Below are 27,137 nucleotides of genomic sequence, written 5' to 3'. Positions count from 1 at the left end.
GCAGGCATCAAATTTTGGAAATGAGACATAGCTCTCATAGTGCATTGGCACTGCTGGTGGCTTCAAGTAGCCTATGCAGTGGCCTCCACGGTATGCACTAGCCTTGCGTCTTGGGTGGTGTGCTAAGTCCCAACTGATGAGCCTAACTTAGCACACGAGGGCGAAATGCAGGCAACCAAGAATGAGTTAGCTGGAAAATTTATAATGTCCAATAACGGACCATTATATTGGTACGTATAAGTTAAGAAATTTGTTTGGAAGGGAAATAGGGAGGTACATTCAGGGAAACAGGGTTGTCTAGGGAGCGGTGATAAGGATACAGAGATCTGAAAGTCAAGTAGGGATGACATAAAAATGTTAGTGTTGAACTGTAGAAGTATTGTAAAGAAAGGAATAGAATTAAGTAATTTAATAGATATATATTTACCAGATATTGTAATAGGAGTTGAATCATGGCTGAAAAATGATATAATGGATGCAGAAATTTTCTCACGGAACTGGATAGTGTATCGTAGAGATAGGATAGGAATGGTGGGAGGGGGAGTGTTCATTCTGGTGAAAGAAGAATTTGTAAGCTACAGAAAAGTTAAAGGATGAGAAACATGAAATTCTAGGTGTAAGGCTCATTTCTAAAGATAATAGGCAACTTGATGTCTTTGGAGTGTACAGACTGGGAAAGGGTAGCGCTGACATGGATTCAGAATTATTTGATAAGTTAATCAGCTATGTGGGAAATGACATGGAAAGGAATGTGAGTGTAGTGGGGGATCTGAATTTACCAAATGTCAATTGGGAATGGAATGCGAACGACAGGAAGCATGACCAACAAATGGCAAATAAGCTAATATGGGAAGGACAGCTGAATCAGAAAGTGATGGAACCAACTAGAGGGAAATACATCCTGGATGTGGTGCTGGTAAAACCAGATGAGCTCTATAGAGAAACTGAAGTAATAGATGGCATTAGTGATCATGAAGCTGTTTTTATCGTAGTTAAAAATAAATGAGTTAGAAAGGAAGGTCTTAAAAGTAGGACTATTTAGGCTGATAAAGCAGGTATGAGGCAGTTTTAAAAATGTAACTATGATCGGTGGAAAACTGTAAATAAAAATGTAAACAGACTCTGGGATGGGTTTAAAGCAATTGTTAAGGAATGTGAAAACAGGTTTGTACCTTTAAAGGTGGTAAGAAATGGTAAAGACCCACTTTATTATAATAGGTGCAGATTGGAAAGAAATAGAGTTAGAAATGGCTGTGGAAGTAAGGAGAAATTGAAGGAACTTACTAGGAAATTGAATCTAGCAAAGAAGGCAGCTAAGGATAACATGATGGCAAGCATAATTGGCAGTCATACAAATTTTAGTGATAAATGGAAGTGTATGTATAGGGTATTTTAAGGCAGAAACAGGTTCCAAGAAGGACATTCCAGGAATAATTAATGAACAAGGGGAGTGTGTATGTGAGGATCTTCAAAAGGCAGAAGTATTCAGTCAGCAGTATGTAAAGATTGATAGTTACAAGAATAATGTCCAGACAGATGAGGAGACTAATGCTAAAGAAGTATTAAAATTTACATATGATAAGAATGACATTTACAATAAGATACTAAATTTGAAAACTAGAAAAGTGGCTGGAATTGATAAGATTTCTGGGGATATACTCAAGACAATGGATTGGGATATAGTACCATATCTGAAGTACTTATTTGATTATTGTTTGCTTGAAGAAGCTATACCAAATGAATGACGAGTTGCTATAGTAGCCCCTGTGTATAAAGGAAAGCGTGATAGACATAAAGCTGAAAATTACAGGCCAGTTTGACATGCATTGCATGTAAGCTTTGAGAAAGCATTCTTTCTGATTATATTAGGCATGTTTGTGAAATTAATAACAGGTTCGATACAAGGCAGTAGGTGTTAGGAAAGGTTATTCCACTGGAGCTCAACTTGTAGGATTCCAGCAAGATATAGCAGATATCTTGGATTCAGGAGGTCAAATGGACTGTATTGCGATTGACCTGTCTAAAGCATTTAATAGGGTGGATCATGGGAGACTACTGGCAAAAATGAGTGCAATTGGACTAGACAAACGAGTGACTGAATGGGTTGCTATATTTCTAGAAAATAGATCTCAAAGAATAAGATTAGGCGAAGTTTTATGTGACCCTGTAATAATTAAGAGGGGAATTCCTCAGGGCAGTATTATTGGACCTTTATTTCCTTATATATATATAAATGATATGAGTAAAGAAGTGAAACCAGAGGTACAGCTCTTTGCAGATGATGTTATTGTTTATAGAGTAATAAATAAGTTACAAGATTGTGAGCAACTGCAACGTGACCTCAATGTTGTGAGATGGACAGCAGGCAACGGTATGTTGAAAAAACGGGGTTAAAAGTCAGGTTGTGAGTTTCACAAATAGGAAAAGTCCTCTCAGTTTTAATTACTGCATTGATGGGGTGAAAGTTCCTTTTGGGGATCATTGTAAGTATCTAGGTGTTAAAATAAGGAAAGGTCTTCATCGGGGTAATCACATAAATGGGATTGTAAATAAAGGGTACATATCTCTGCACATGGTTATGAGGGTGTTTAGGGGTTGTAGTAAGGATGTAAAGGAGAGGGCATATAAGTCTCTGGCAAGACCGCAACTAGAGTATGGTTGCAGTGTATGGAACCCTCACCAGGATTACCTGATTCAAGAACCGGAAAAAATCCAAAGTTAAGCAGCTCGATTTGTTTTGGGTGAATTCCGACAAAAGAGTAGCGTTACAAAAATGTTGCAAAGTTTGGGCTGGGAAGAATTGGGAGAAAGAAGACGAGCTGCTCGACTAAGTGGTATGTTCTGAGCTGTCAGTGGAGAGATGGCGTGGGAGTTTGAGTGGCGTCTTTAAATGACGGAAAGATCACAATATGAAGATAAAGTTGGAATTCAAGAGGGCAAATTGGGGCAAATATACATTTATAGGAAGGGGAGTTAGGGATTGGAATAACATACCAAGGGAGATGTTCAATAAATTTCCAATTTCTTTGAAATCATTTAAGAAAAGAGTAGGAAAACAACAGATAGGGAATCTGCCATCTGCGCGACTGCCCTAAATGCAGATCAGTATTGATTGATTGATTCATTCATTCATTCATTCATTCATTCACTGCTTACACCTAGTGCAGTGTAACCTCTGTTTTAGCATCACTGTACTGCTTAAAAGTTATTTCTTTCACTGTGCTGATCCCAATCTGATGCGATTGAAAGATGTAAACTGGTAGTGTTGGGATTATCTGAGAAAATGAAAATTATTAAAAGTCTAAAGGAAGGTGAAAATGCTATGAGTATCACACCAATTTATTATATTGGGAAAAAGACACACAATGACATCAGATGCCGACGTTTCATTATTGAAAAACATTGACAACATGAAATCTTGCAAAACCATGATACTGGCGATAAATGTTCAGTCGGATGCTATAATCGGGAATTCGTTCAAGCCCGCAGCCAAGAAATCCCTCTTTCAGGACAAACAGTAATTGCAGAAAGTGTTTTATATATTTGATGTGCAAAAGGCTCAATGAGTATTAAAACAGAAAAATGTACAGACTTTTTAAACAACAAATCTTACCTACTTTGTGCTATAGCCATATTGAACTACACTACACTCTACATATTACATGAGCCTATGACATTGTTTGTTGATTGATTAAGAAAAATATACTGTTCTGTATTGTTTTTCCCATCTGTTCTCATACCTATCACAGTGTTGATGGATAATTGAGTTTCTACTGTACTTCTGTTGTATTATTAAGCTAACCATTTTGAATATGAGAACAGTGAGAAATACTGAGTTTACTGAGTACCATAAAATTGGTGAATTAACAAAAATAGTTCTTCATTCTAAGCAGCAAGAAAACTTCTTTGACTTCTGGCAGTATTTTATTATAGTAAAAGTAAATTGAACAGGTGTCAAAACCTATAAAAATATATTCCTGAATATTATATGAAATGTTGAAAGTGTTTCCTCTCTCCAGGCATGCTGATCTTGATGCAAGAAATCTGTTAAAAATAATGATATAAGTTTTGTAATAAACATACTGTATGTCTGGGCACTTATTCTTAGAAACTCATCACTTGGAATATCTTCTTAAAATGTAGTGGAAAAGTATAATCTTGTTTGAGAATATTATTTTTTGCTATGTCTCAATTGGAGAAAACACACTGACTAATTAAAAATATGCAATAATTCACTTAATGGAGAATACAGTTATGAACTTGGAGTCAACAAGAAACAATGATATTCTAGATGAAATTAATGACTGGAAGAAGGTTCCAATTAAAGTTTCTGGTTGATATGTTAAATGGATCAACAAAAAATTGACTGTGTTGTCCACAATACATCGTGGCAAGTACTCAAGAATATTGGAATAGCAGATCATCTTACTTGCCATCTGAGGAATCCCTATTCTGATCAAGAAGCAGCAGTGAGAACCCTATGGGACATCTCTAGATCAAGATTGAGAAAGGTGTATGACAAGGCTGCATACTGTAACCCTATTTATTCAACGTATATGCAGAGTGTATTATGAGGAATGCCAAGTTACATGAACAGAAATTGGAATTAAAATTGGTGGGAGAAATATCAATAACCTTAGATACGTAGATGACACCACTCTGATGCTAAAGTATCTCCTAGTGAAGGTGAAAGAAGAAAGTACAAAAGCTGGACTAATGTGAGTTGTCAAGAAAACAAAAATCATGGCAACTAAACCTATATTTCCTGGCATATAGAGGGAGAAACAATCGAGGTAGTTTTCTACACTAGTGTCCAAAAGTTAAGCATAATCACTAAATGACGCCATACCACCTGATAGGAATGTCAGACAGATTGCTGAACAAACAGAAGCTGATTCACACACGATATGTCACACAACTTGTCCAAAAAACCACTGTTAGAAAGGTTCTGATAGCTAAGGTACATTTTGACAACAACTAACAAAACTTGGCAATGTCTTGCACAACAAAATATGCTGTTAATAGGGTGTATGGTTACCCCTAACGGCCACACATTCTTCGCAGTGATGTGGCATGCTCTCTATCAGATGGTCCAAGAGCTCGTGAGGCAGTCGATCCCATTCCTCTGAAAGGGCAATGCGAAGGTCTTGAAGGGTCCTTGGTGGAGGCTGACGGGATGCAATTCGCCTCCCCAATGCATCCCAGGCATGTTCTATAGGATTCAGATCCGCAGACCTCACTGGCCAGTCTATACGATGAATGTCTTCCGCAGCCACAAATTCATCCACCAGAGCAGTGCGGTGCGGTACCTCTGAAGAGTTGAAGATGTGGTCTCAGTACCTCATCCCTGTATCTCAGAGCATTAACAGTGTTCCTCAGACCACTCATGAAGATGTACAAGTCTGTACGGCCATTCAACATGATGCCGCCTCACACATGATGCCACCACCACCATACTGGTCCAATTCCACGATGTTCCTGTGGTTGTATCGGCTACCCAGTTCTCTCCAGATTAATGTGCGATGGGAATCGTTCTGCAAACTGAAGCGGGATTCATCTTTGAAGAGCACATGCCTCCATTCATTCATGGTCCAGTTTCGATGTTGACGGCTCTACAGTAAACGGGCCTGTCTCTGTGCTGGAGTGAGCGGGATGAACACTGCTGGACGTCGGGCAAACAGCCGTGCTGTTCTGAGCCTCCAGTACACAGTTTGCCAGGAAATGGCAACCCCTGAGATGACTGCAAGCTCCGCCAACAATTGTCTTGCAGGTGCACTCCGATTTCGTCGGGCGGTTAAGGCCAGATATCGGTCCTGCTGTGGAGTGGTTACCCTTGGTCGATCTGGTACTGGCCTACGACTAACATCTCCTGTGTCTCAAAATCGTCTCCAAAGCCTGGAAATTACACTTTGTGGAACATTCAAGGATACGGTGAGTTCGGTCTGTGTCTGGACAGCTTCCAGTCGGCCGAGTATTCTACCTTGCAAAACGGGGTCCAAATGGCGTGATTGTGCCATTATGTTGTCACGTTCACCATGAGGCTACACTCTGGACACTATAACAGGGCCAACACAACTGAGGGAATATGGGGCACAGGCACTGGCTATGTTTACCTTGCAGTTACGCCACTAGTCAAAGCAGGGAACACTCCTTTCCTATACAGAGCCAACACGTAAGGTTGGTAGGTGCATATGTCATGCGATTTGCGGTCTGTTTCCTGATGCCCTGCTTACTCGTAACTTATGCTTAACTTTTGGACACTAGTGTAGTTTTATCTACTTAGGCTCCAAGATCACTGTTGATAGTGACTGCAACCATGGAATTAAAAGACACTTGCTCCTTGGAAGAAAGGCAACAGCCAATTCTGATGGTGTTTTTAAGAGTAGAGACAAAACTTTAAGAACAAGGATCCGTATAGTAAAGACTATGGTATTCCCAGTTGCAAGACCTGGACAATATGAAAGGCTGAATGTCAAAGAATAGACGCATTGTTGGAGGAAACTCCTTAGAGTTCTGTGTATTGCACGGAGATCTAATAAGTCCATATTAAAAGAAATCAACCCAGGCTGCTCGTTGGAAGGACAATAACAATGAAACAGAAATTGAAGTACTTTGGTCATATCATGGGAAGACATGATTCACTGGAAAAGACCTTGTTGAAGGGGAAGACTGGTGGTAAGAAAAGAAGAGTGCAACAACGGATGAGGTGGATTGATGGCATAAAGGAAGTCACAAATCTCAATTTGGGAAGTGTTCAGGGAAATAGTGCAGGAGAGTAAGAGATACCGCACTTTGGTCTATGGGGTGATTGGGACTTGGAATCGACTAAACAACTAATAACAACAACTTTCTCCATTAAGTGTGTTACTGCATATTTTTAATGATTCAGTGAGTTTTCTGCGAATGAGATGTAAAAAAGAAAGAAGAAGAAGAAGAAAGAAAATTCTCAAACAAGATTGTACTTTTCTTCAGCATTTTAAGAAGATATTCCAAGTGGTAGTTTTCTAAGAATAAGATACTAGACATATATATTTTACAAAACTAATTATACCATTTTTAAAATATTTCTTGCAGCAAGATGAACATTTCTCACATAATCATTTCCCGATTATTTTTTAAAAAACTTTTGTTTGTAGCATTTGTTTTTCTCATCATTTTGTCTATTCATTGTATTTTAATATATGACTGCTGAAAGCCTAATGAAGGCCAAAACATGTACAAATTTCTTAAAATAAAGTGTTTAATAATAGAATTATATTGACTAAGGTGGATATTTTCAATCTTTTTTCAAGGGATTTTTAATGTTAAATTCCAGATGTGCTGATGCATGTGTCAATGCTAAAGGGGAGCATTTTGAACACGTCATGTAGTTAAGAATGAGTTCCATGTGGTATGTTGTAGAAAATGAGTTCTAGCATGGAAATAAAGTTTTTCCACACCCATGTCCATATAACCTAACCTAATCTTACGGCACTACAGCCCTGAAGGTCCTTCGCCAACCAAGTGACTGGTGCTCAGCCCGAAGGCTTGCAGATTACGAGGTGTCGTGTGGTCATCACCACAAATACTCTCGGTCGTTATTCTTGGCTTTCTAGACTGGGGCTGCCATGTCACCATCAGATAGCTCCCCAATTCTAATCACATAGGATGAGTGGACCTCGAACCAGCCCTCAGATCCAGGTAAAAACTCCTGATGTGACCGGGAATCCTGGGGCCTCCGGATAAGAGGTACACCATGGTGCCGGCAACCGTGTCCATATAATATATTATATTCTTCTTGTATGTGCAAGAAATGTGCCCTGAAGGTTTGGCTGCACCTTATTGTTTCACCCTGTATTGAAAGATAGGAGGTACAAAAAAAGGAACACAAAATAGGACGAATATAAAGGCAGGTCAGTGAGTGAAGAAGGAGCACCAGAAAGGGGAGACAGGACCAACATGAAAACAGTAACAGCCAAGGACAGTCTCCATATCTTCATACACTGCCGGCTACAAACAGATACCAGGTGTATGCATAAGCCTTTTCCAGTTTCACTAAGAGATGGCACCAGCAAACAGTATGCAGCGTATGAATTTGACACATGTGTTGGTTTGTTTGTCTGACATCAGTCTACCAACACATAGAAGTTGGGTCCACCAAATACTAGCCTCTATGTTGTGTCGTTCAGTGATCATGTCGAGGTTTGTACCTGAGGAAAGAACACTTGCTTTTCTTATTTAATCAAAACAAAAAGGCTGTGGAAAGTCATCGTTTGCTGGTAGAAACATGTGGTGAACACGTTCCATCGACCAGAACATGTGAGACATGGTTTCGATAATTTAAACATGGTGATTTCAATGTGAAAGACAGTGCGAGCTCTGGTAGACCACAAAAGTGAGAAGACTCTTGAAGCCCGGTGAAACCATTAATGCTCAACGCTATCACCAACAAATGATTAATTGAAATCAAGCATTGATTGAAAGATGACTGGAATGGGCTAGAAGACATGGCAAAGTGATTTTGTTACACGACAATGCGCCATCTCACACAGCAAAACCAGTGAAAGGCACCCTGAAACCGCTTGGATGGGACATCTTTCTGCACCTGCCCTAATGCCCTAATGCTCAACGCTATCACCAACAAATGATTAATTTAAATCAAGCATTGATTGAAAGATGACTGGAATGGGCTAGAAGACATGGCAAAGTGATTTTGTTACACGACAATGCGCCATCTCACACAGCAAAACCAGTGAAAGGCACCCTGAAACCGCTTGGATGGGACATCTTTCTGCACCTGCCCTAATGCCCTAATGCTCAACGCTATCACCAACAAATGATTAATTTAAATCAAGCATTGATTGAAAGATGACTGGAATGGGCTAGAAGACATGGCAAAGTGATTTTGTTACACGACAATGCGCCATCTCACACAGCAAAACCAGTGAAAGGCACCCTGAAACCGCTTGGATGGGACATCTTTCTGCACCTGCCCTAATGCCCCAGTCTGGTGCCATTTGACTATCACCTCTTCGCATCAATGGGGCACGGGCTCACAGAGCATCACTTCAGCAATTTTGAGGAAGTTGTAAAATGGCTCGACGAATGGTTTGCTGCAAAAGACAAGCAGTTTTCCTGGCATGGTAATCATAACTTACCTACCTGAAAGGTGGGTGAAGTGTGTAGAGGCCAATAATAAATAACCAAAAAACAAATTCTCTTGAAAATTATGCACTTTACCACAAAAACTGACAAAAACTTGTACATACACCTGATAGACCTCACTCCTCATCAGTCTCTTCTCAGCACCCGAAAAGCTATTTGTCCTATTATGTGTACCTTTCCTTGTTCCTCCTGTCTATCTATATACAACTTATACAATGCTTGTTTGCTGTTCTAGTTAATGCTATGCGAGGCTGCTTCACAATCTGACGTCTGAGTAAAGTTGCAATGTTGTTGTTGTGTGTTGGGTATTCAGCCCGAAGGCTGGTCTGATCCTCTACAGCTCCACCAACAGCTGCCATAAAACGCCTAGGTGTCACTGAAGAGGCATACTAGGGAAATGAGTGAGGTAGTTTCCCATTGCTTTCCTCAAAAGTTACTGTAACCCTAAGAATGGGAACAACTCATTTGACGTTTTGTATTCAGTAGTAAGCAAAATTGCCAGTACATCCCTTTTCTTTCATGAGAAATGTATTATATTAGTAACTGATATTTGATTTTAAATCTGTATTCTTTACTGAACTAATAAGTATCTTTCAATCTGTAATTACCAAATTTGGTATGAAGGAAATTATGCTTTCAGAGTGAATTCCTAAAGTATCAGACTTAGAAAGAAAAGTGCCATCTGAAAACGGGAAAATCAACAATTATGGTAATGCATCTATAACCACTGATTAATAAGTAGACAGGTAAGTATGAGGTCATAATTGTAACACATTTCAGGGAAGGCATTTTCCATGCTTAGCTAGTAATAACCTATTTTAAGTATTGTAAAAGTAGTTGCCCCTCCACTGCAATATTTCTGCTGCACATTTGTCCATGAAATAGTTCTCATTTTTGACTTAAAATGTTACATCATGAGAATAAAAAATGAGAACTTATTCCGAGATTGGAACATTTGTACAGTCTCTGCACTGTACACTCAACAGCCTCAAAGTATATGAAAATGGATTTAAACAAAAGACTGTAATCTAAACAGAATAGTAGTTATCAACATGAAACAATGGAAGCAGGTTTCACTGTAGATAATTTTTTAAACTACTCATAAATATACATTCTAAGTGCAGCAGATGCAAAGAGACTAAATAAAACTTACCTTATTTGGCGCAGATTGCATGCCATGGAACGGGAGGTTCTCATAAAAGGCCTTGTCCCCGTCGGGTTGCAGGAGACCATCGCTTGGGGACGAGGCTAGGTCCTGCTTGGATTTATCTTTGATAGCTGATTGATTTGGGTCTGGAATAACATTCAGTCATCATCACCAAATGCAACATTTTTTTTAACAACAGAATATTTATTTATTTATTATTTATTTACATATTTTACGCCCACATTGGAGCACTGAAATCAATACATTTGAGTTAATTTCTTCTTCTTCTTCTCCTCCCAGAACTTTTTCATCCTCTCCGACCTGGAAGCCCTTTGTGTGTCCGATATAGTATATTTATAGTATAGAATATTTATTTAAAAATTATTATTAATTTCAACTCTCATTTTACAAAATAATACTTTGTAACCAATACAAAGTACCAATCTAAGATAATCACTGATACTCGACTAGTGAACTCTAGATACTTAACAAAAGTATTAGTTTTTGCTCAATTCTAAACTGTAATGTAGTGATGACAGATTGTGAATATTTAGACACCAATTTCAGTGTAAAGATATATTAATAACAACTTGTTAGATTTATTTTAATGAAATTGTCAAAATTAGGTATGACATTTTTTTAAAATTTGTATTTATAATTGTAAGCCAATCTTCTGATTAGATTAAAAGTGCTTTTCCTGGTACTTTTCCCAATTTATTGGGGTCAGCACTTGGCATGGATTTGGTCCAGTTTTACAGTTAGATGTCCTTCCAGATGCCGACCCTATGTTGAGGGATGTATTAACTATTGCACGTTTCTGCGGTGGTTTGCAGTGTGATGTGTTATACGAAGATGAAGACTAACATGAACACCTGGTCCCTAACTCTGAAAAAATAACCATGAGCAGATAAAATCCTCGACACAACCGGGAATCAAAGCCAAGACTCTCTGCCTGTGTATCAATTTTGACATTCCATTTTACCCTACCAGATGGCAGAGATGGACTACTTTCCGCCCTTCAGACATTTGACTAACTCTGCCACATTTCAACCCATAATCTTGGGATCTAGAGGGAGCTACTGTTCTGTTGTGCAGTCAGTTTCTCACTTAAATTCTGACTAAAAAAACTGAAGACATTTTTAGGCAATATATCTATGATTGGCTTACACTGTTGTAAATTAAAAATAAATGACAAGCATATTTTCCATGTAACATGACCAAATACATACGAAGGCAATACATCAAGCTGGATTGAAGAAAAGTAGGGAGGAAAAGTATCTTACTTATACATGGGTATAATACAGTGAGTAGATAAAAACAACACAAGAAAAACCTTCAGTTGAGCTTCCCTACCATAACCATTTTACTCTACCAGATGGCAGAGAAACCAGAACTCTGTTGGGTGACCCATGGCTGAGTTATCAATATCTAGGCCTAACAACCTCTACTCCTTTCTCAGTAGGTGTGGGACCAAAGTGCAATGCCTGCGACATTGATCAAAGTGGGCTCATCTTTGTCTTACCTGACCTTACAGTCACAAAATCTATGTATTTCTACGGAAAACCACCTCTGGGGTACGCTTGTTCATAAATAGGAAATGATCAAAGTACTAATATGTGAGGAAATGTACACAATGGTTTATCAAGATTATGTATGAGCAGAATTCAGGTAGCACACATTCATGGCATTGAAATAGTAGTTAATAATGTGAAATGGATCTGATACAGATTGGTATCCCAGAACATAAAATGAATGACAGGACCATCAATCAATCAGGTGGTAGATTCCCTATCAGTTGTTTACCTAGACTTCTCAAAGACGTTGGAAATTTATCAAACATTTCCCTTGATTAATTATTCCCATCCCTAAATTCTCTTCTTCTGTGAATATTTCCTCCAGTTTATCCTTTTGAATTCCAACTTTATCTTCATATTATGATGTTTCCTTCTTTTAAAAACCCACTCAACATTATTCATCTACTAATTATTCATCTACTAATGTCATTCCACGCCGTCACTCCGCTGATAGCTCGGAACATACTGCTTATTATTACATGTGATAAATATCATTCTTGATCCGTATTGATGATACTTGATTGGAATAATAAGTTAATTTATTGTCAATATTGTCAATATTGTCAATACTGTATTGATTAGGTGGTGAATTCAATAAATTAACTTATTGTTCCAAACATACTGCTTAGTCGAGCAGCTTACCTTGTTTCTCCCACGTCTTCCCAGCACACAGTTTGCAACATTTTGATGGAAATCACCCAGAAGATATCATGCTGTTTTCCTTTGGATTTTTTCCAGTTCTTGAATCAAGTAATCTTAGTGAGGGTCCCATATACTGGAAGCGCACACCCTCTCCTTTGCATCCTTACTACAACCCCTAAATACCATCATAACCATATAAAGAGATCTGAAACCTTTATTTGTGATCCTTTTTATGTGATTACCCCAATGAAGGTCTACCTACAGTGATCCCCATGTGGTACTATCACCCCATCAACACAGTTACCTGAATCTTCTCGCTAAAACTCACAACCATCATACCATTGGCTCTGTCCATATCGCAACACTGAAGATGTGTTTTTTCAGTTACTCAAAATCCAGTAACTTATCTCCTGGGAGGACGTCAAAGCCAGGAGAAGAACAAGATTAAAAAACTGATATGAAATTGGTTGTTATCACACAGGCCTTAGAGGCTCAACTTCATGCAGAAAAATATTTCATGAATTTAAGAAATAACTGTATGGCCTCAAGTGTTTTGATTGGATGCCATTTAGGCTGCCTATGTGTTAATTACAAAATTCCCCTTTCCACTACTAGATGGCAGAAAAATCAGAACTATATTTGGGCAACTTATGGCTGAGTTTGAATTAGCTTCTTTAAGTTAAAACCAAATGTGTCACCAGAGATCTTTTGCATGCTTCAGGTTCATTTTCCAGCCAGGTCAGGTATTTTTACCTGGATCTGAGGATTGTTTCAAGGCCCACTCACCTTATGTGATTATAATTGAGGAGCTATCTGAATGTGAGATAGTGATTCCAGACTAGAAGTGGTGTGGTGGTCCGTTAGGTCATCACCCCAGAGGCTGGTTGGATCCTCAAATAGCACCACAAAGGATTATGCGGTTATAAGGAAAACGCAAAAACCAAATGTAGCACCAAAATGAGGCGTACTAGGCAAGATAAGGAGTGAGGTAGTTTGCCATTTCTTTCCTCACTGGGCCAGAAAGTACTACTGCAGCAAGACTGACCCATGAGCAACATCTTTCATAACACTCGGATGCACCAGTCGTGCTCTGAATGTCAGTACTCAGCACTACCCATACCCCAGTAGCTTCCATATTGTCACATCCATGGATGTTGACTGGGACTTCGGTGGAAGCTACACTTTACTCTGGCCTGTGTCAAGAGATGGATGCAAAAGTACTCTATCCATCAAGAAATAACAGCACGCAGGGTGTGGTGGTGATGGTGATTATTGTTTTAAGATGAAGTACAACTAGCCAACTATCCTCTATATATAACACTAATCAGAGAGAGAGAGAGAGAGAGAGAGAGAGAGAAAAAAAGAAGAGATCTGTCACTTCAAAAAATGTTGTTGGGAAAGAAAGACAAGGGCCACAAAGGGTGTGAAAATGAAAGACTCCCTAGGCCTTGGATGCTCTAATACCATCGGGGTCAGAAAAGAACAAGAGTTGACCAAGCGAGGTCGGATAGGATAGATGAAAGTGAGGAGTCTGGCACAAGTAAGTGGAAGCAATGCCAGGACTCAGATAAGGGCTCTGTGGTTGCTAACCCATGCACGCTCCCTAATTAAGAGCCCCTGGGCCCCCTTTTAGTCATCTCTTACAACAGGCAGAGGATACCATGAATGTTATTCTACCGCCCCCACCACAGGGGGATCCTGGTCTAGAAACCCAACAATAACAACGGAGAGCACTTGTCAACTGTTTTGGGGCTGAGCAATGGGCCCTCCAGAACTGTGGTACCATGGTGTTTGGTTTGGTTTTGGTTTGGAAGTAAGATTTCAGAGACTGTAGGTTATGTTGTTAATATACTCTAAGTATTCAGCAAGCAAATGGTTTAAATATTCATAGAATTGCAATATTTATAGTACAAAGCCCATTTTCCTACCAACATTAAAATGCACATTAGACAACATTTTTACAGGGCTTTTTTAAATAATATGAACATTATTTCATTAATGGTAATGTATGTAAAGTTTGAAAAATGTTGAGGTTGTTGGTAAGCTACAAAAATGTTTATTTTATTAAAATTATAGCAGTGAAAAGTGTATTTTCTATCTTAAATTGTTGTTTCCTCAAATTTCTTCTTATCCAGCTTAATGTAATATGGAAAGACTCACATTTTAAGTAAAGACACTCAATATAGGCAAAGGAAATTTCTTCTTTCAATTATTATTAAAGAACATCTCTTCATTTATTCCTAATGTAATGGTTTACCTAGTCATATATAGAAAGATTGGAACACCAAAAGGAACAAATAATGTGATAAACAATAACAGGTCAGTATGGGGAGGGAGAGAAATAGAAAGACATTGTCGCGATTGACAGGAAGAGAAAAGTTTCTTATGAAAAGTTTTTACCACCTAATCAATACACAATATTTCATTGAATAGTACTAGTTTCAGCCAATATAACAGTCATCCTCAAATCCTCATGGATAGAAGAGCAACCCAATTATCTCCCAGCAACTGGCGGGTATGTGATACTTTTTTTCAAAGTACTTAAAACAGGGTTCGTAGTAGGATGGCTGTCATATTGGCCAAAACCAGTACTATTGAATGAAAAATTGTATATTGGTAAAGTGATAAAATAAAGACTTTTAGTAAGAAAAGTCATATCCATCAATATGGCGTAACAGTGAAGTTCATTGCTTACACAGGAAGAGAAACATTGACGTTATTATTGATCCATCTCATTCTAGGACGTCCCCTAGGCCTCTTTCCAGTCTTTATCCATGAATGTTCTCTTTGGTATTCTCTCTCCTGGCATTCTCATCATGTGTCCATCGTCGTTTCGTATTTGAAGGCTCTCAGCACCGGAGTCCTGCCTGCTGGAGCTCTTGAACTATTACTGCTATTGGTAGGCTTGGTTCCACTCTGCAGGCTACACAGCTGTATGTGGTGTTCTGGCTGAGTGGTGGTGGCGGCGTTATTGTTGGTGGTACTTCCTGCTGGTCCTGGGGATGGGGGGGTATGTCATCAGGGGAGAGGGGTGGGTTGTTACTGTGATGGTAGTAGGAGAATTGGAGGTGGCTGAATGGAGGTAGTAGTAGTGGTGGTGGTGGTGGTGGTAGTTGTGGAGGTGGTTAGGGAGGTGGAGGGAGGGGGCGGCTGTTGTTGCTGTTCTAACAGTATTTCGGCAAGCATCTTCGCTGAGGTCTCCATTATGGGGTACTCCAGTCTTCGGAAATAGACACCATTTTCCATAGCCTTAATATGGTTTTCCATTACGCTGTTTTCTCTTGTTCTGATGGCGGCATAGACACCGGTTGGACGGAGTTCCTTTATTACGTCTTCTACCAGGATCGCTGGGTCAATAACTCCGAGAGAGATGGTATACATTATGGGGGAGGCCGACTTCCTCTTGGTGTCAGGCCTATTTGCTTTTTTATGTCGGCTGGGTGCGTTGTTAAAGTTGTGGCGCTACCCAGCCGAAAAAAAATATTTGTGGGTGTTTTGATGGGTTTACAGTCCACTTCCGGAGTTTGGAGAGGGAGAAGCCACTCCGTAGGCTACTTGGAGCCACCGGCAGTGCCATTGCACCATGAGAGACTTTGTCTCATTACCAAAAATTGATCCCTGCTTGGCCATCAGATGATATAGATGTTGATTCCCATAGGGAACCTGAAATATTTGTCCCGAATGAGTGAATTTATAATACCAATATAAATGGTCTGTTATTGGTCATTATAAATTTTCCAGCTAACTCATTCCTGGTTGCCAGCATTTTGCCCTCATGTGCTAAGTTGAGAGAGGACTGTTTCTCACATGTACAGTTCTATGTCGCATGGTCATCTTAGCCCCAAAAGCCAATACCACAAACGTGGTTTATAAAGAGTTTCTGGGGTAAATGAAACTCATTTTTTTGGTGAGTTTAATACTTTAGGGACTTTTAGATAATGTCTTAGTACAGTAGCAGAGAATGATTACTTTTAACAAATTACAAAATTCACGCGAGCGAAGCCGCGGGTAACTGCTAGCATCTAATAAAGATATTTGGTATTTTATCAAATGGTATTGAATAGGTGGACCTCCCTTCCTTTGTTTGTCACTGTTCATTGTCAATATGGAACAAAATGAACTTTATTACATATGTAAAGCAAACTGAAAAAGAAAAAAAAAAAAAAGGAAAGGAGAAAAGAAAATCTTCTACATTCATTTCTTGTCAGCCCCTGACGAGCTCATTTCTGCCTTCCAACTTCATCATTAGGACAGGCATCATCACTCACTGAGGAGTCATCGTAACAGAGTGAACAGATTGTCAACCTCTCTATTTGAAGATATAGAGACTGTTCTTGTCCTCCTGTGTTTTCATGTGTGCTGTCATTACTGTGTTTATCCCATTATGTGTTCCTATTCAAGATCCTATCGTTCTATGGATGACTTGAATTACCAAATTAAAATTGTAAATCTACAACCTAATAATATGCTACATATGGTACATATCACTGTAAAGATCAATACTGCACTTCTATCTTCAAGATACAATAAAAAGACAACAATAATAAATTATGAGCTAGGGTAACCTAGCATTCACACAAGATGCTAGGAACACTAACCTGACCCAGGTTTCTTACGTTTTCGCGACACACCATGGTTCACAGGGCCATCTAATTTCTTGAATGTCACCACTAAAACCACAACATAAAACATTCAGCATGCTTGATAAAAGGTGTCAAACAATGAAGCCTTAAGTGCTTATGGTAATAATAGCAAACATAAACACAATGTTAGCAAACAAAGATGTAAAAGCAAAAAAATTAAAACAAGCATATGACATAATCTACGAAAATTAATTTCACTTACTCTGATACTGCTCAAGTCTACAAACTAAGTGAAGGTGTGCTTCTTACCTCCCGATTTCCCATGAAACACGCCGGGCATCGTGTCGCAGTGATACTTAGGGCCATCATTCAGGAACATTTGTCGTATCCTGTGTGCCCTACTATGCTGGTTAGTATCATCGTTGGGTCCTAAGTTACCGAGACTGGTAGCCCGGCGCTGCTTTGCTTTCCTAGCAGCTAATTTGGCACGACTTCTACTGTTTGGTAATGTGCCAGTGCTGTGGGTCGAGGCCAGGCTTGTCAGAGTAGTGTCGCACCGACCAAGGTTCAGACTGTGTGCCCCATTCACATGCACGAGCACCCCCGGGCGTAATGGCCACTTGTGTACGGGCTGCGGTTGGGTCTGAGCAGGTGGCAAGCTAGTGTCTCCCTCAGGACTGGGCCATAACACACAAGGAATGCTACTAACAACACATTACAACACAATGCTAATAGGCTACAGCATGCAAGGAAATTTGTAACTCTTGGTATCTTCATAACTTTTACAGTAAAATGTTTAAGAATTTCATGAACAGGAATGTATAAGGAGAGCCAACTTTTGGTAAATTTGTGACTAATATATTCAGAGAAACAAAGTGTGGGAATGCCTACAGTTAATAAATCTTAATAAATAAAGTAAAGATGTTGTATAACGTGCATCAGATTTGTGTAAAAATAGGTGTGTTTGTTCATTCTGGTTTGTGACTAAACATGAAGTATAGCACGGAACTTTGACTTTATTATTCATTGCAATAATAGATGAAATTCTGAAAAGGGTCAAATCTTTTGACTTTGCAGATGATGTAGTAATACAAGGTAATACAGAAGTAGAAGTACAGCAGAAACTCAATGTCAAGAATCATGTGTTTTAAGAATTTTATTTCAAAATAAGTCAGTCTTAAACAGCTAGTTGGCAAAGAAGGCACACAAAAACAACATCTTGAATGGAGAATGCAATGAAGTGGATCATTTCAGATATCTGGACAGAGTGGTTGCTGAGATCATGAGCAAAGTCCAAAAAAGGCACATTTGTACAACCAATACATAAACTTCTATGGAATTCACAAATTCCACAAAGAAGCAGAAAGATTATTTACAACTGTATCTTTATGCCTCGATTCTAACCAGCAGCATTATTAGCAAGCTCCAAGCAGTGGAAATAAAATACAGTACCTAAGAACAGTGTCCAAAAAATCAAGAAAAGATAATATGTTAGCAGGCCCAAGTTATATAGCCACTTAGTGGAACCTTACCTGTGGTCTGGCTAAGGTGGTTTATCCACTATGGTTAGAATTGCAAGACAGTGGCTGAAGACTGAAGGCAGGAAACCCAATAGCAGACCAAAGAAATGGATGCTTGATTAGATCAAGCAAGATGTGGAGGAACTAGGACTGAAGAGGCAGCAGATCCAGCAGAATGTACAAGAATCATGAATCCTTACATCTAAAATTATTTCAGCCTCTTTCCTTATGAATTTCCTGAATAAAATCTTGACAATGATTAGAGACATTCGAGCTGTGATATTGGCGCTGAATGGAAAGAATACCCTGAACGGCAAAATTTACTAAGGAGTATATGCTTACCAAATATGGGACAAAGAGAAGTCTTTTGAAATGAAGATATCTGTTTATTGGACATTTGTACAGGCACAGCAGCTTTATGGTGAATGTTTTATAGGAGAAAAGGGGAAGAGCCAGGTTAAGATTAACAAAGATGTGAATATGAATTGCTATGTGGTAAAGAAATGACTAGCAGAAGAAGAAGAATTTACAAACTGGTAATTCAGTATGTATCCGTTATGTTACCAATAATTTAAAAGCATTTACTGAAAGTGAACCTAAATTGAGATGGAATGAAAGGTAGAATTGGATGATTTTTCAAGCTAGTGAAGTTGAAAAAGCCATGACAAAAGAGCAAAGGAGTTCCAGATGGATAACTCTTTTACCTAAATAAATGCTCCTATACAAAATTTCACATAAGTAGAATTATATGAGTTAGCAGAACACATGGAGAACTGACTAACCAGGTTACAACACCCTTAATAGAATTTCAATACAAGAAAAATACCACATTGGTGTAAAATTTTTGGTATAACCTTCATATCAATGGTAGAGGAGGGAATAACTCTAGAATGCACTGCTTGTGTTCCTGGATGCAGCTAAACATGTTGGAGGGGAAAAAGAAAGGCAAATAGAAGCAATTATCTGATAGTAAAGCTGAGTTTTTTCCTGGACATTACCCAGTTAATATTTAACCTCAGAATTTGTCAAAGAAAGTTGTTGGAGGAAAGTTATAAGTATTGCAGGATGGACAACGAAACAGCCATAAATTAGGTTTGGTGTGTGTGAGTTTGAATGGGGATCAGAAGGCAGGTATTAAACTTTATCTCTCACAGCTAGCATTTTTCCTGTTGTACAATAACCACTGTTCTGCTATACCATCTACATTTCTCTTTGTATTGGTGTCTTTAGGATTCAGACTGATATCCTTGATTTTGCCCGCCCAGCATTTCACAGGTCTTGTGTCCTCCTGGGCTGAAATGAAAGACTATTTTTTGCCACAGGGCAGTCCTTACTTCTGACAACATGACCATACCACCGGAATGTAGCCTCCTTCACTTTCGTAACAACAATTCTCTGCCAGACACGTGCTCGTTTCTAATGTGCTCATGACGAGTAAGTCCAAGTGTTTATCTGAAAAATTTTCATCTTTACAGTATAGAGGGCCTGCTCTTAGCAATGGGACAATATCCCTCCCGATAAAGGGCTATCAGGTGCTCTATGATCTTATTAATCTTTGCTTTTGGGTTTTGAGGCATCCTTTCGTTGCAGATGTATGTATGTAAATGGTATCTCAGTATCAGTGCTTTGACGGCAGAGCTGATAGGTCTGTTGTAGAAGTAGACAAAGAAAGACGAAACCGTGCCTCTGGCTCCGACCACAAGTCCCGACTTCAAGGTTTTTGAGGTGACACCGTATTTATCAAGATAGTAGGGGAAATATGGGTTGTATCTATTACTTTCCTCTTTGTCAGTTTCTACTGGCTGTGTTGCATCAGTCTCAAAACTGACAGTGGGTTTGACTATAACTCATATCCACTTTTTGTTTTCTGTCAAAGGCAATGATATCTATTTAATGAGTGCTGCCAGTTAAATGTCCCATATTCAAAATACCTTGAGTATTTTAATTTCCATTTTCTGCAATGATACTCATATCTGAATACTATTTTACTCAACATAATATAAAATTCTCTAGTCCATCGTTAATTTTGAATATAAATGCCTGCCAATATATGACTGCCATTACATGAAGCACTTTGAACAAAGCATTTTATGGCACAATGTACATATAATTTTTTTCCTGCTTTACATGAAATCCTATACTTTTTTCATTTTATAAATTCAGAGTGATATGTTTCCAGTTCCCGTTCCAATTTATTTAACTGTGGGAAGTTTATGAAAACACCAAGATAATTATTCAATGGTCTATTATTAAAAGAAAGCAGAAATACTACAATATAATTAATGAAGATTTAGCCAATATGATGCTGAAAGAATGTAAAGCAGAATCAAAGGGGAATTCTTAGGAATAAGAGTAATAGAGGGAAGACAGAAATTTAGACAGGAAACAAAAGATTACTTATACCTGCTACAATGTCCAGTGTTTGTGTTCATGTCCTTTACAGCTACGATAAAAAAAATCGTCAATTTTGTTTTTAAAATTGAGCACAATTTTTTCTGCAAATTAAAAGTATTTCTTTTAATGGGGCATGACAGTGAACTTTTGGCTTGAGGAAGGAAAATCTACATAAATATTAATAATACGGTAGTAAAGTATGTGTTATTAAAAACTGACAACATTTCAGTTACTAAAAAGTAAAGTTCACTCTCTGTGCCTTAAACTGGGACACATTTTCACATGTGTTTAAAAATGTTGTGAAATTTACCTGGACATCGTTTGTCAGGAGAAGTAGAAGAAGCTAGTGTCATGGAAGTTGGAGATGCATCAAGAGTTGGCTGTCCTTCGGGACTGCGGGATAGGAATCTTTACAAGACAACAACAGTTAGAGCTATGAGGTCAAAAGGTAACTGAAATGTTGTTGCAAGACATCAGGATTCCCACGTTTTGTGTTCTTTGTTGACTGGATTCAATGAGTGAGGAGCGAAATCCATTCAATAAAATGTTATATGAATTTGATGAAAATATATTTTGTGGTGCATTGTGTTAGCCAGAATTTAGTTCTATCTAACTTAGTTATGCTAACAGAATTACCAAGCTAAAAGCACACCAAACACAACACCAAAAACAAAGATCTCAGATCTGGACAAACTTTAGAGGGTTTGAGGCTGACACTACAACAAAGGGTAAGTGCAACAGATACTATGCAATATACTTACATGTTACAGGGAGCATACAGCCTCTGAGACCTGCTGCAAAGATTGTAATTCCATCTCTAATTTAAGGAAATGTTTTGAATTTTAGGGATAGGAATGTATTATACCCAGGAATAGGCTACTCTGCAAAGCTTTCATAAGCTTACCTTAAAGGATTACATTGAACTTATATCTATTTGGGTCAGGTCTCCCATTGGGCTAATAGTGTTAATATTGTATGATGGAAATTAAAAGATCTGATAAATTTAGAAATAAGAGAAGAATTTAGCACTTGGATTTTAAGGCTAAAAACTGCACATGGGAATCCCCTTCCAGCAACATTTTCAGTTTGTTACAACTGCAAATATATCATGAGTTCATAATTTGAAACCAGTTTGATCAAGAGAATAGGAATATATTTATTATTTATAGACATGAAGATAGAAGAGCATGCTTCTGAAATTACAAAAAGAGTTACAAAATACAGTAATTATAAAAATATAAGTTATATATAATGTAATTCACGTATTCAATATAAAAGAACTCTTGTTTTCTTTTTCTGCAGAAAACCATCATTTCTCATTATCTTTGCAATAATAAATAATTTTGATTTCAGATATGATTTTTGAGTTTTGAGAGATGTAGGAACTAGGAGTGTGGTACTGCTCATATCCAAAGGGTTCAACAATCAGAGCTTGTAGATAATGTACCTGAACTCCTGGTGCCTACATCTCATCTTAGTTGAAAGGCAAGGAATGTTAACAGGAACTTACTTTTCTCTCTCCTCGAGCTCCACTGGATTATTGTCTATAAATTAAAGGTAAAACATAATATGTTAGTCAGCTTGCTTGTTAAGGATCAGCATTGTGTGGTGTATTACTTGATTTCGATAAATTCAGTTGGAAGGGATTGGTGTCCAGGTGTGATCAGTCTTAGTTTGGCTCTCAAAAAGGCTTGCATGCAAGAACTCCAAAAGCTTACTGGAAAGAAAAGATGGCATGCAGAGCATCAGCACCCAGGTTTAGAGAACCAATATTTATTTATTTTATTTATTTGTAACAGGTGTGAGAACATTTTATCTTGTGCCAATTCTCATATGAAGTTTTTGAGACCTGCTATATTTTGATGATTGCCTAGAATACAAGTGATTCTTTGAGAAAATTCTTATTAAGAAGAATATTTCTGAAGCAAAACAATGTTAAAAGATTGCAGCTAAACACTGAACTCTACTATTATTTCTATGAGTTTGCTATCTCTGTACATGGAACAGTCGGTCATGAGTATTACTCTTATGCCAGGTATGGTATCTCAATGTGACAAAGATGTTTGGAATCAATCAATCGCAATCATTCCACTGATCTGTATTTGGGACAGTCACCCAGCTGGCAGATTCCCTATCTGATGTTTACCTAGTCTTTTCTTAAAAAATTGCAAAGAATTTGGAAATTTATTGAGCATCCCCCTTGGTAAATTATTCCAATCCCTTACTTCTCTTCCTCTAAACAAATATTTGCCCCAATTTGTCCTCTTGAATTCTTTATCTTCATACTGTTATCTTTCCTACTTTTAAAGACTCCACTCAAACTTATTCATCTACTAATGTTGTTCCACGCCATCTCTCCACTGACAGCTTGGAACATACCACTTAGCTGAAAAGCTTGTCTCCTTTCTCCCAAGTCTTCCCAGCTGAAACTTTGCAACATTTTCTTAATGCTACTCTTTTCCAGTAACCAGAACTTTATTAGAACTTCCCACCTGATCAACACTGTGCAAATATGATTGAATTCTTATTGTACCTCATTATAAGCAGGACTAGTTTCGGTCCACTATTGAACCATCCTCAACTACAATACAATAAATTTAAAAACTATACACATAACACATAAACTATGATATAAAATTCTTGTTGAAATTACATTCCTTCTTTGGTAATGTCCTTATGAGTTATGAAGTTCAACTAAAAACGTCAACACTGTAATACTGTCAAAGCTTCTTTGAGATTTGTCCTGCAAATTTGGGTGAAACACTTTAAAATACTATATTTAAAAAAGTCTTCAACATAATGTTTTAAAATAAGGACTTGAAAAAGTCATAATTGTCACTGAACAATTTATACCATCCTAATATTAACTGAGGGAAATTCGTGCTGCGTGTTTAAGACTTAAAATAAAAACCAACATCTTATTTACATACAATACTGCCAGTGAGTAACCAGATTTATAATATAGGTTATATTAATATGTATTATGTAAATATCAGTTGTCACTGACTGTTCTTTAATTTTTGTAGTTAATGCATTCAACATAAAAAAAAAGGTGGGCCGAACGTTGTTTTGCCAAAATTTGCAGAACAAATCTTAAAGAAGGTTTTGTAGTAATATGTACAGTGTTGACGGTTTTAGTTGAACTTCATAACTCATGATGACATTATCAAAGAAGGATTGTACAAGAATTTTATATCATAGTTTATGTGTTGTGTGTGTCATTTTTAAGTTTATTATATTGTAGCTGACGATGGTCCAATAGTGGACCATAACTAGTCCTGCTTTTAATGATGTAGAATAAAAATTCAATCATATTTGCACAGTGTTCATTAGATGGGACATGCTAATAAATTTCTGGTTACTGAAACTGGAAAATCAACACAAAAAATGAAAATAATTAATTATGAGGTTACTCCTTTGTCAGAAATCACCAAGAACAAATTGAACTGCTTTTCTTTGGACTTTTTTCCAATTCTCGAATCAAATAATCCTGGTAAGGGTCCCATACACTGGAACCATACTCTAGTAGGGGTCTTACCAGAGACTTATGTGCCCTCTCCTTTACATCCTTATTACAACCTCTAAATACCCTCATAACCATGTACAGAGATATGTACCGATACCCTTTATTTACAGTACCGTTTATGTGATTTCCCCCATGAAGATCTTTCCTCATATTAACACATAGGTACTTACAGCAATCCCCATAAAGAACTTTCACCCCATCATCACAGTAATTATAACTGAGAAGACTTTTTCCTATTAGTGAAACTCACAACCTGACTTTTAACCCTGTTTATCAACATACCATTGCCTGATGTCCATCTCACAACATTGTCAAGGTCTTTTTGCAGTTGCTCACAATCTTGTAACATTTATTACTCTATACAGTATAACATCATCTGCAAAAAGCCTTACCTCTGATTCCACTTCTTTACTCATATCATTTATATATTTAAGAAATCATAAAGGTCCAATAATACTGCCTTGAGGAATTCCTCTCTTAATGGCTACAGGATCAGAAAAAGCTTCACCTACTCTAACTCTCTGAATACTATTATCTATAAATATAGCCACCATTCAATCACTCCTTTGCCTAGTCCAATTGCACTCATTTTTGTCAGTAGTCTCCCATGATCTACCCTGTCAAGTGCCTTGGATAAGTTAATCATGGCATAGTCCATTTGACCTCCAGAATCTAGGATATACCATTTGATGGGCAAGTTTTAAAATTCGCAAAAGGCTTGTTATTACCAGCACATTAAGATAAAATATAACATATACAGATGTGCTTTCAAAATGTGCTACTCTAGTCCTGCTGCAAAATGGGTACGGTACCGGTAGTATAAAGTTAAAAGGGGATTATTTCATCTTACAACTCAATCTAAGGTCAATAATTACTATAAGTTGTTAGGTGGTGATGGAAGGATTATAATTATTTTTTTCTTAATTGAATACAGTATTTCTTTTATATTTCAATCTTTTCTTTTTCTTGTTCTTATTCCCTTTTTCCATTACCTGACTCTTTATCAGGTAGGGTAATGAAGCAGTGATCTCCATTTCTGTCTGTTGTTTTATGACTCTTCCAGGAACACTTTAGGCCCATCTGTTACTCTTCACTCCACAGTTTCCTTCACTTTGTATATCCACCTCTTCCTTGGTCTACCTCTAGGTTTTCTACTCTCCATCAATCAATCAATCAATCAATACTGATCTGCATTTAGGGCAGTCGCCCAGGTGGCAGATTCCCTATCTGTTGCTTTCCTAGCCTTTTCCGAAATGATTTCAAAGAAATTGGAAATTTATTGAACATCTCCCTTGGTAAGTTATTCCAATCCCTAACTCCCCTTCCTATAAATGAATATTTGCCCCAGTTTGTCCTCTTGAATTCCAACTTCATCTTCATATCGTGATCTTTCCTACCTTTATAAACGCCATTCAAACCTATTCGTCTACTAATGTCACTCCACGCCATCTCTCCGCTGACAGCTCGGAACATACCACTTGTTCTTAGTGAAACTCACAACCTGACTTTTAACCCTGTTTATCAACATACCATTGCCTGATGTCCATCTCACAACATTGTCAAGGTCTTAGTGTCACCTGCATACACCCCAGCATCAGTGGGTAGGGTCTGACACATCCCACTCTGAAGAGTCTAGTGTCAGACCTAAGACAAAACGCTGGTTAATAGAGCAAACGCCGGAAAAGCCATCCATCTAATTTTTGATCTGATTTTTGATATGCTCTATTGGTGGAAAAGAATCTAATTCCCTCCATGGGAACTTAGAATTTCCATTTGGAATTGCTAGGCGGGCATTAATTCCATTGTGGAGTTTTATCTCCCGTATGCAGTTATCAGACTGTGCTTCATAAATAAGCTTCTGATAAGTTCACCTGCATACACCCCAGCGTCAGTGGGTAGGGTCTGACACATCCCACTCTGAAGAGTCAAGTGTCAGACCTAAGACGAAACGCTGGTTAATAGAGCAAACGCTGGAAAAGCCATCCATCTAATTTTTGATCTGATTTTTGATATGCTCTATTGGTGGAAAAGAATCTAATTCCCTCCATGGGAACTTAGAATTTCCACATACCACTTAGTCGAGCAGCTCTTCTTCTTTCTCTCAATTCTTCCCAACCCAAACATTGCAACATTTTTGTAACGCTACTCTTTTGTCGGAAATCACCCAGAACAAATCGAGCTGCTTTTCTTTGGATTTTTTCCAACTACAACTCTAACATTGCTTTTGGAGTTCTTATTTCTTCAGTTCTTTTGTCATGATCAAATCACTTCATCCTGGATCTTTCTATTTCATCCAGTAACTCTTCTTTGTTCCAAATGTACTTCTTAAGAATTTCACTTCCATTCCATGAAGTCTGTGTTCCTCTCAAGATGCTGTAACCCATGTTTCCACTGCACATGTAAGGATCGGCACAAAATAAGTCTTATATAGAGGTTCTTTATGTTGTTTTGGTCATTCCACAGCAGATCTCTTGTGCTCTGATAAAACTTCCCTGATACTGTATTTACTTGCATTATTCTTTGAATATTACACGCAAGAACTCCAGTGCAAAAATTACACAGGAATTTCGTTGATTGGCGAATATTTTAGAACAAGTATATGACCAT

At 38.0% G+C, this 27,137-nt stretch overlaps 1 protein-coding gene across 2 annotated transcripts in view; it reads right to left on the bottom strand.

Moving 5' to 3' along the window:
• The window catches only part of nrm (neuromusculin), a 1,172,097-nt gene that overhangs the window by 34,737 nt on the left and 1,110,223 nt on the right, over positions 1-27,137 (bottom strand). The window contains exons 15-19 of one of the 2 annotated variants that reach the window (XM_068228563.1): positions 22,515-22,548; positions 20,452-20,466; positions 17,400-17,791; positions 17,106-17,177; positions 10,298-10,437 (exon numbers count right to left, since the gene is read on the bottom strand). In XM_068228563.1, coding sequence (XP_068084664.1) covers positions 10,298-10,437; positions 17,106-17,177; positions 17,400-17,791; positions 20,452-20,466; positions 22,515-22,548 — 653 coding nt within the window. The remainder of the gene's footprint in view (positions 1-10,297; positions 10,438-17,105; positions 17,178-17,399; positions 17,792-20,451; positions 20,467-22,514; positions 22,549-27,137) is intronic. The other variant, XM_067151064.2, reaches the window with a different exon arrangement.

The sequence above is a fragment of the Anabrus simplex genome, chromosome 7 (genome assembly GCF_040414725.1).
Source record: "Anabrus simplex isolate iqAnaSimp1 chromosome 7, ASM4041472v1, whole genome shotgun sequence".
NCBI classification, from domain to species: Eukaryota; Metazoa; Arthropoda; class Insecta; order Orthoptera; family Tettigoniidae; genus Anabrus; species Anabrus simplex.
Note: the sequence above shows the minus strand (reverse complement) of the source record. Positions and strands in the feature narration are given on the sequence as shown.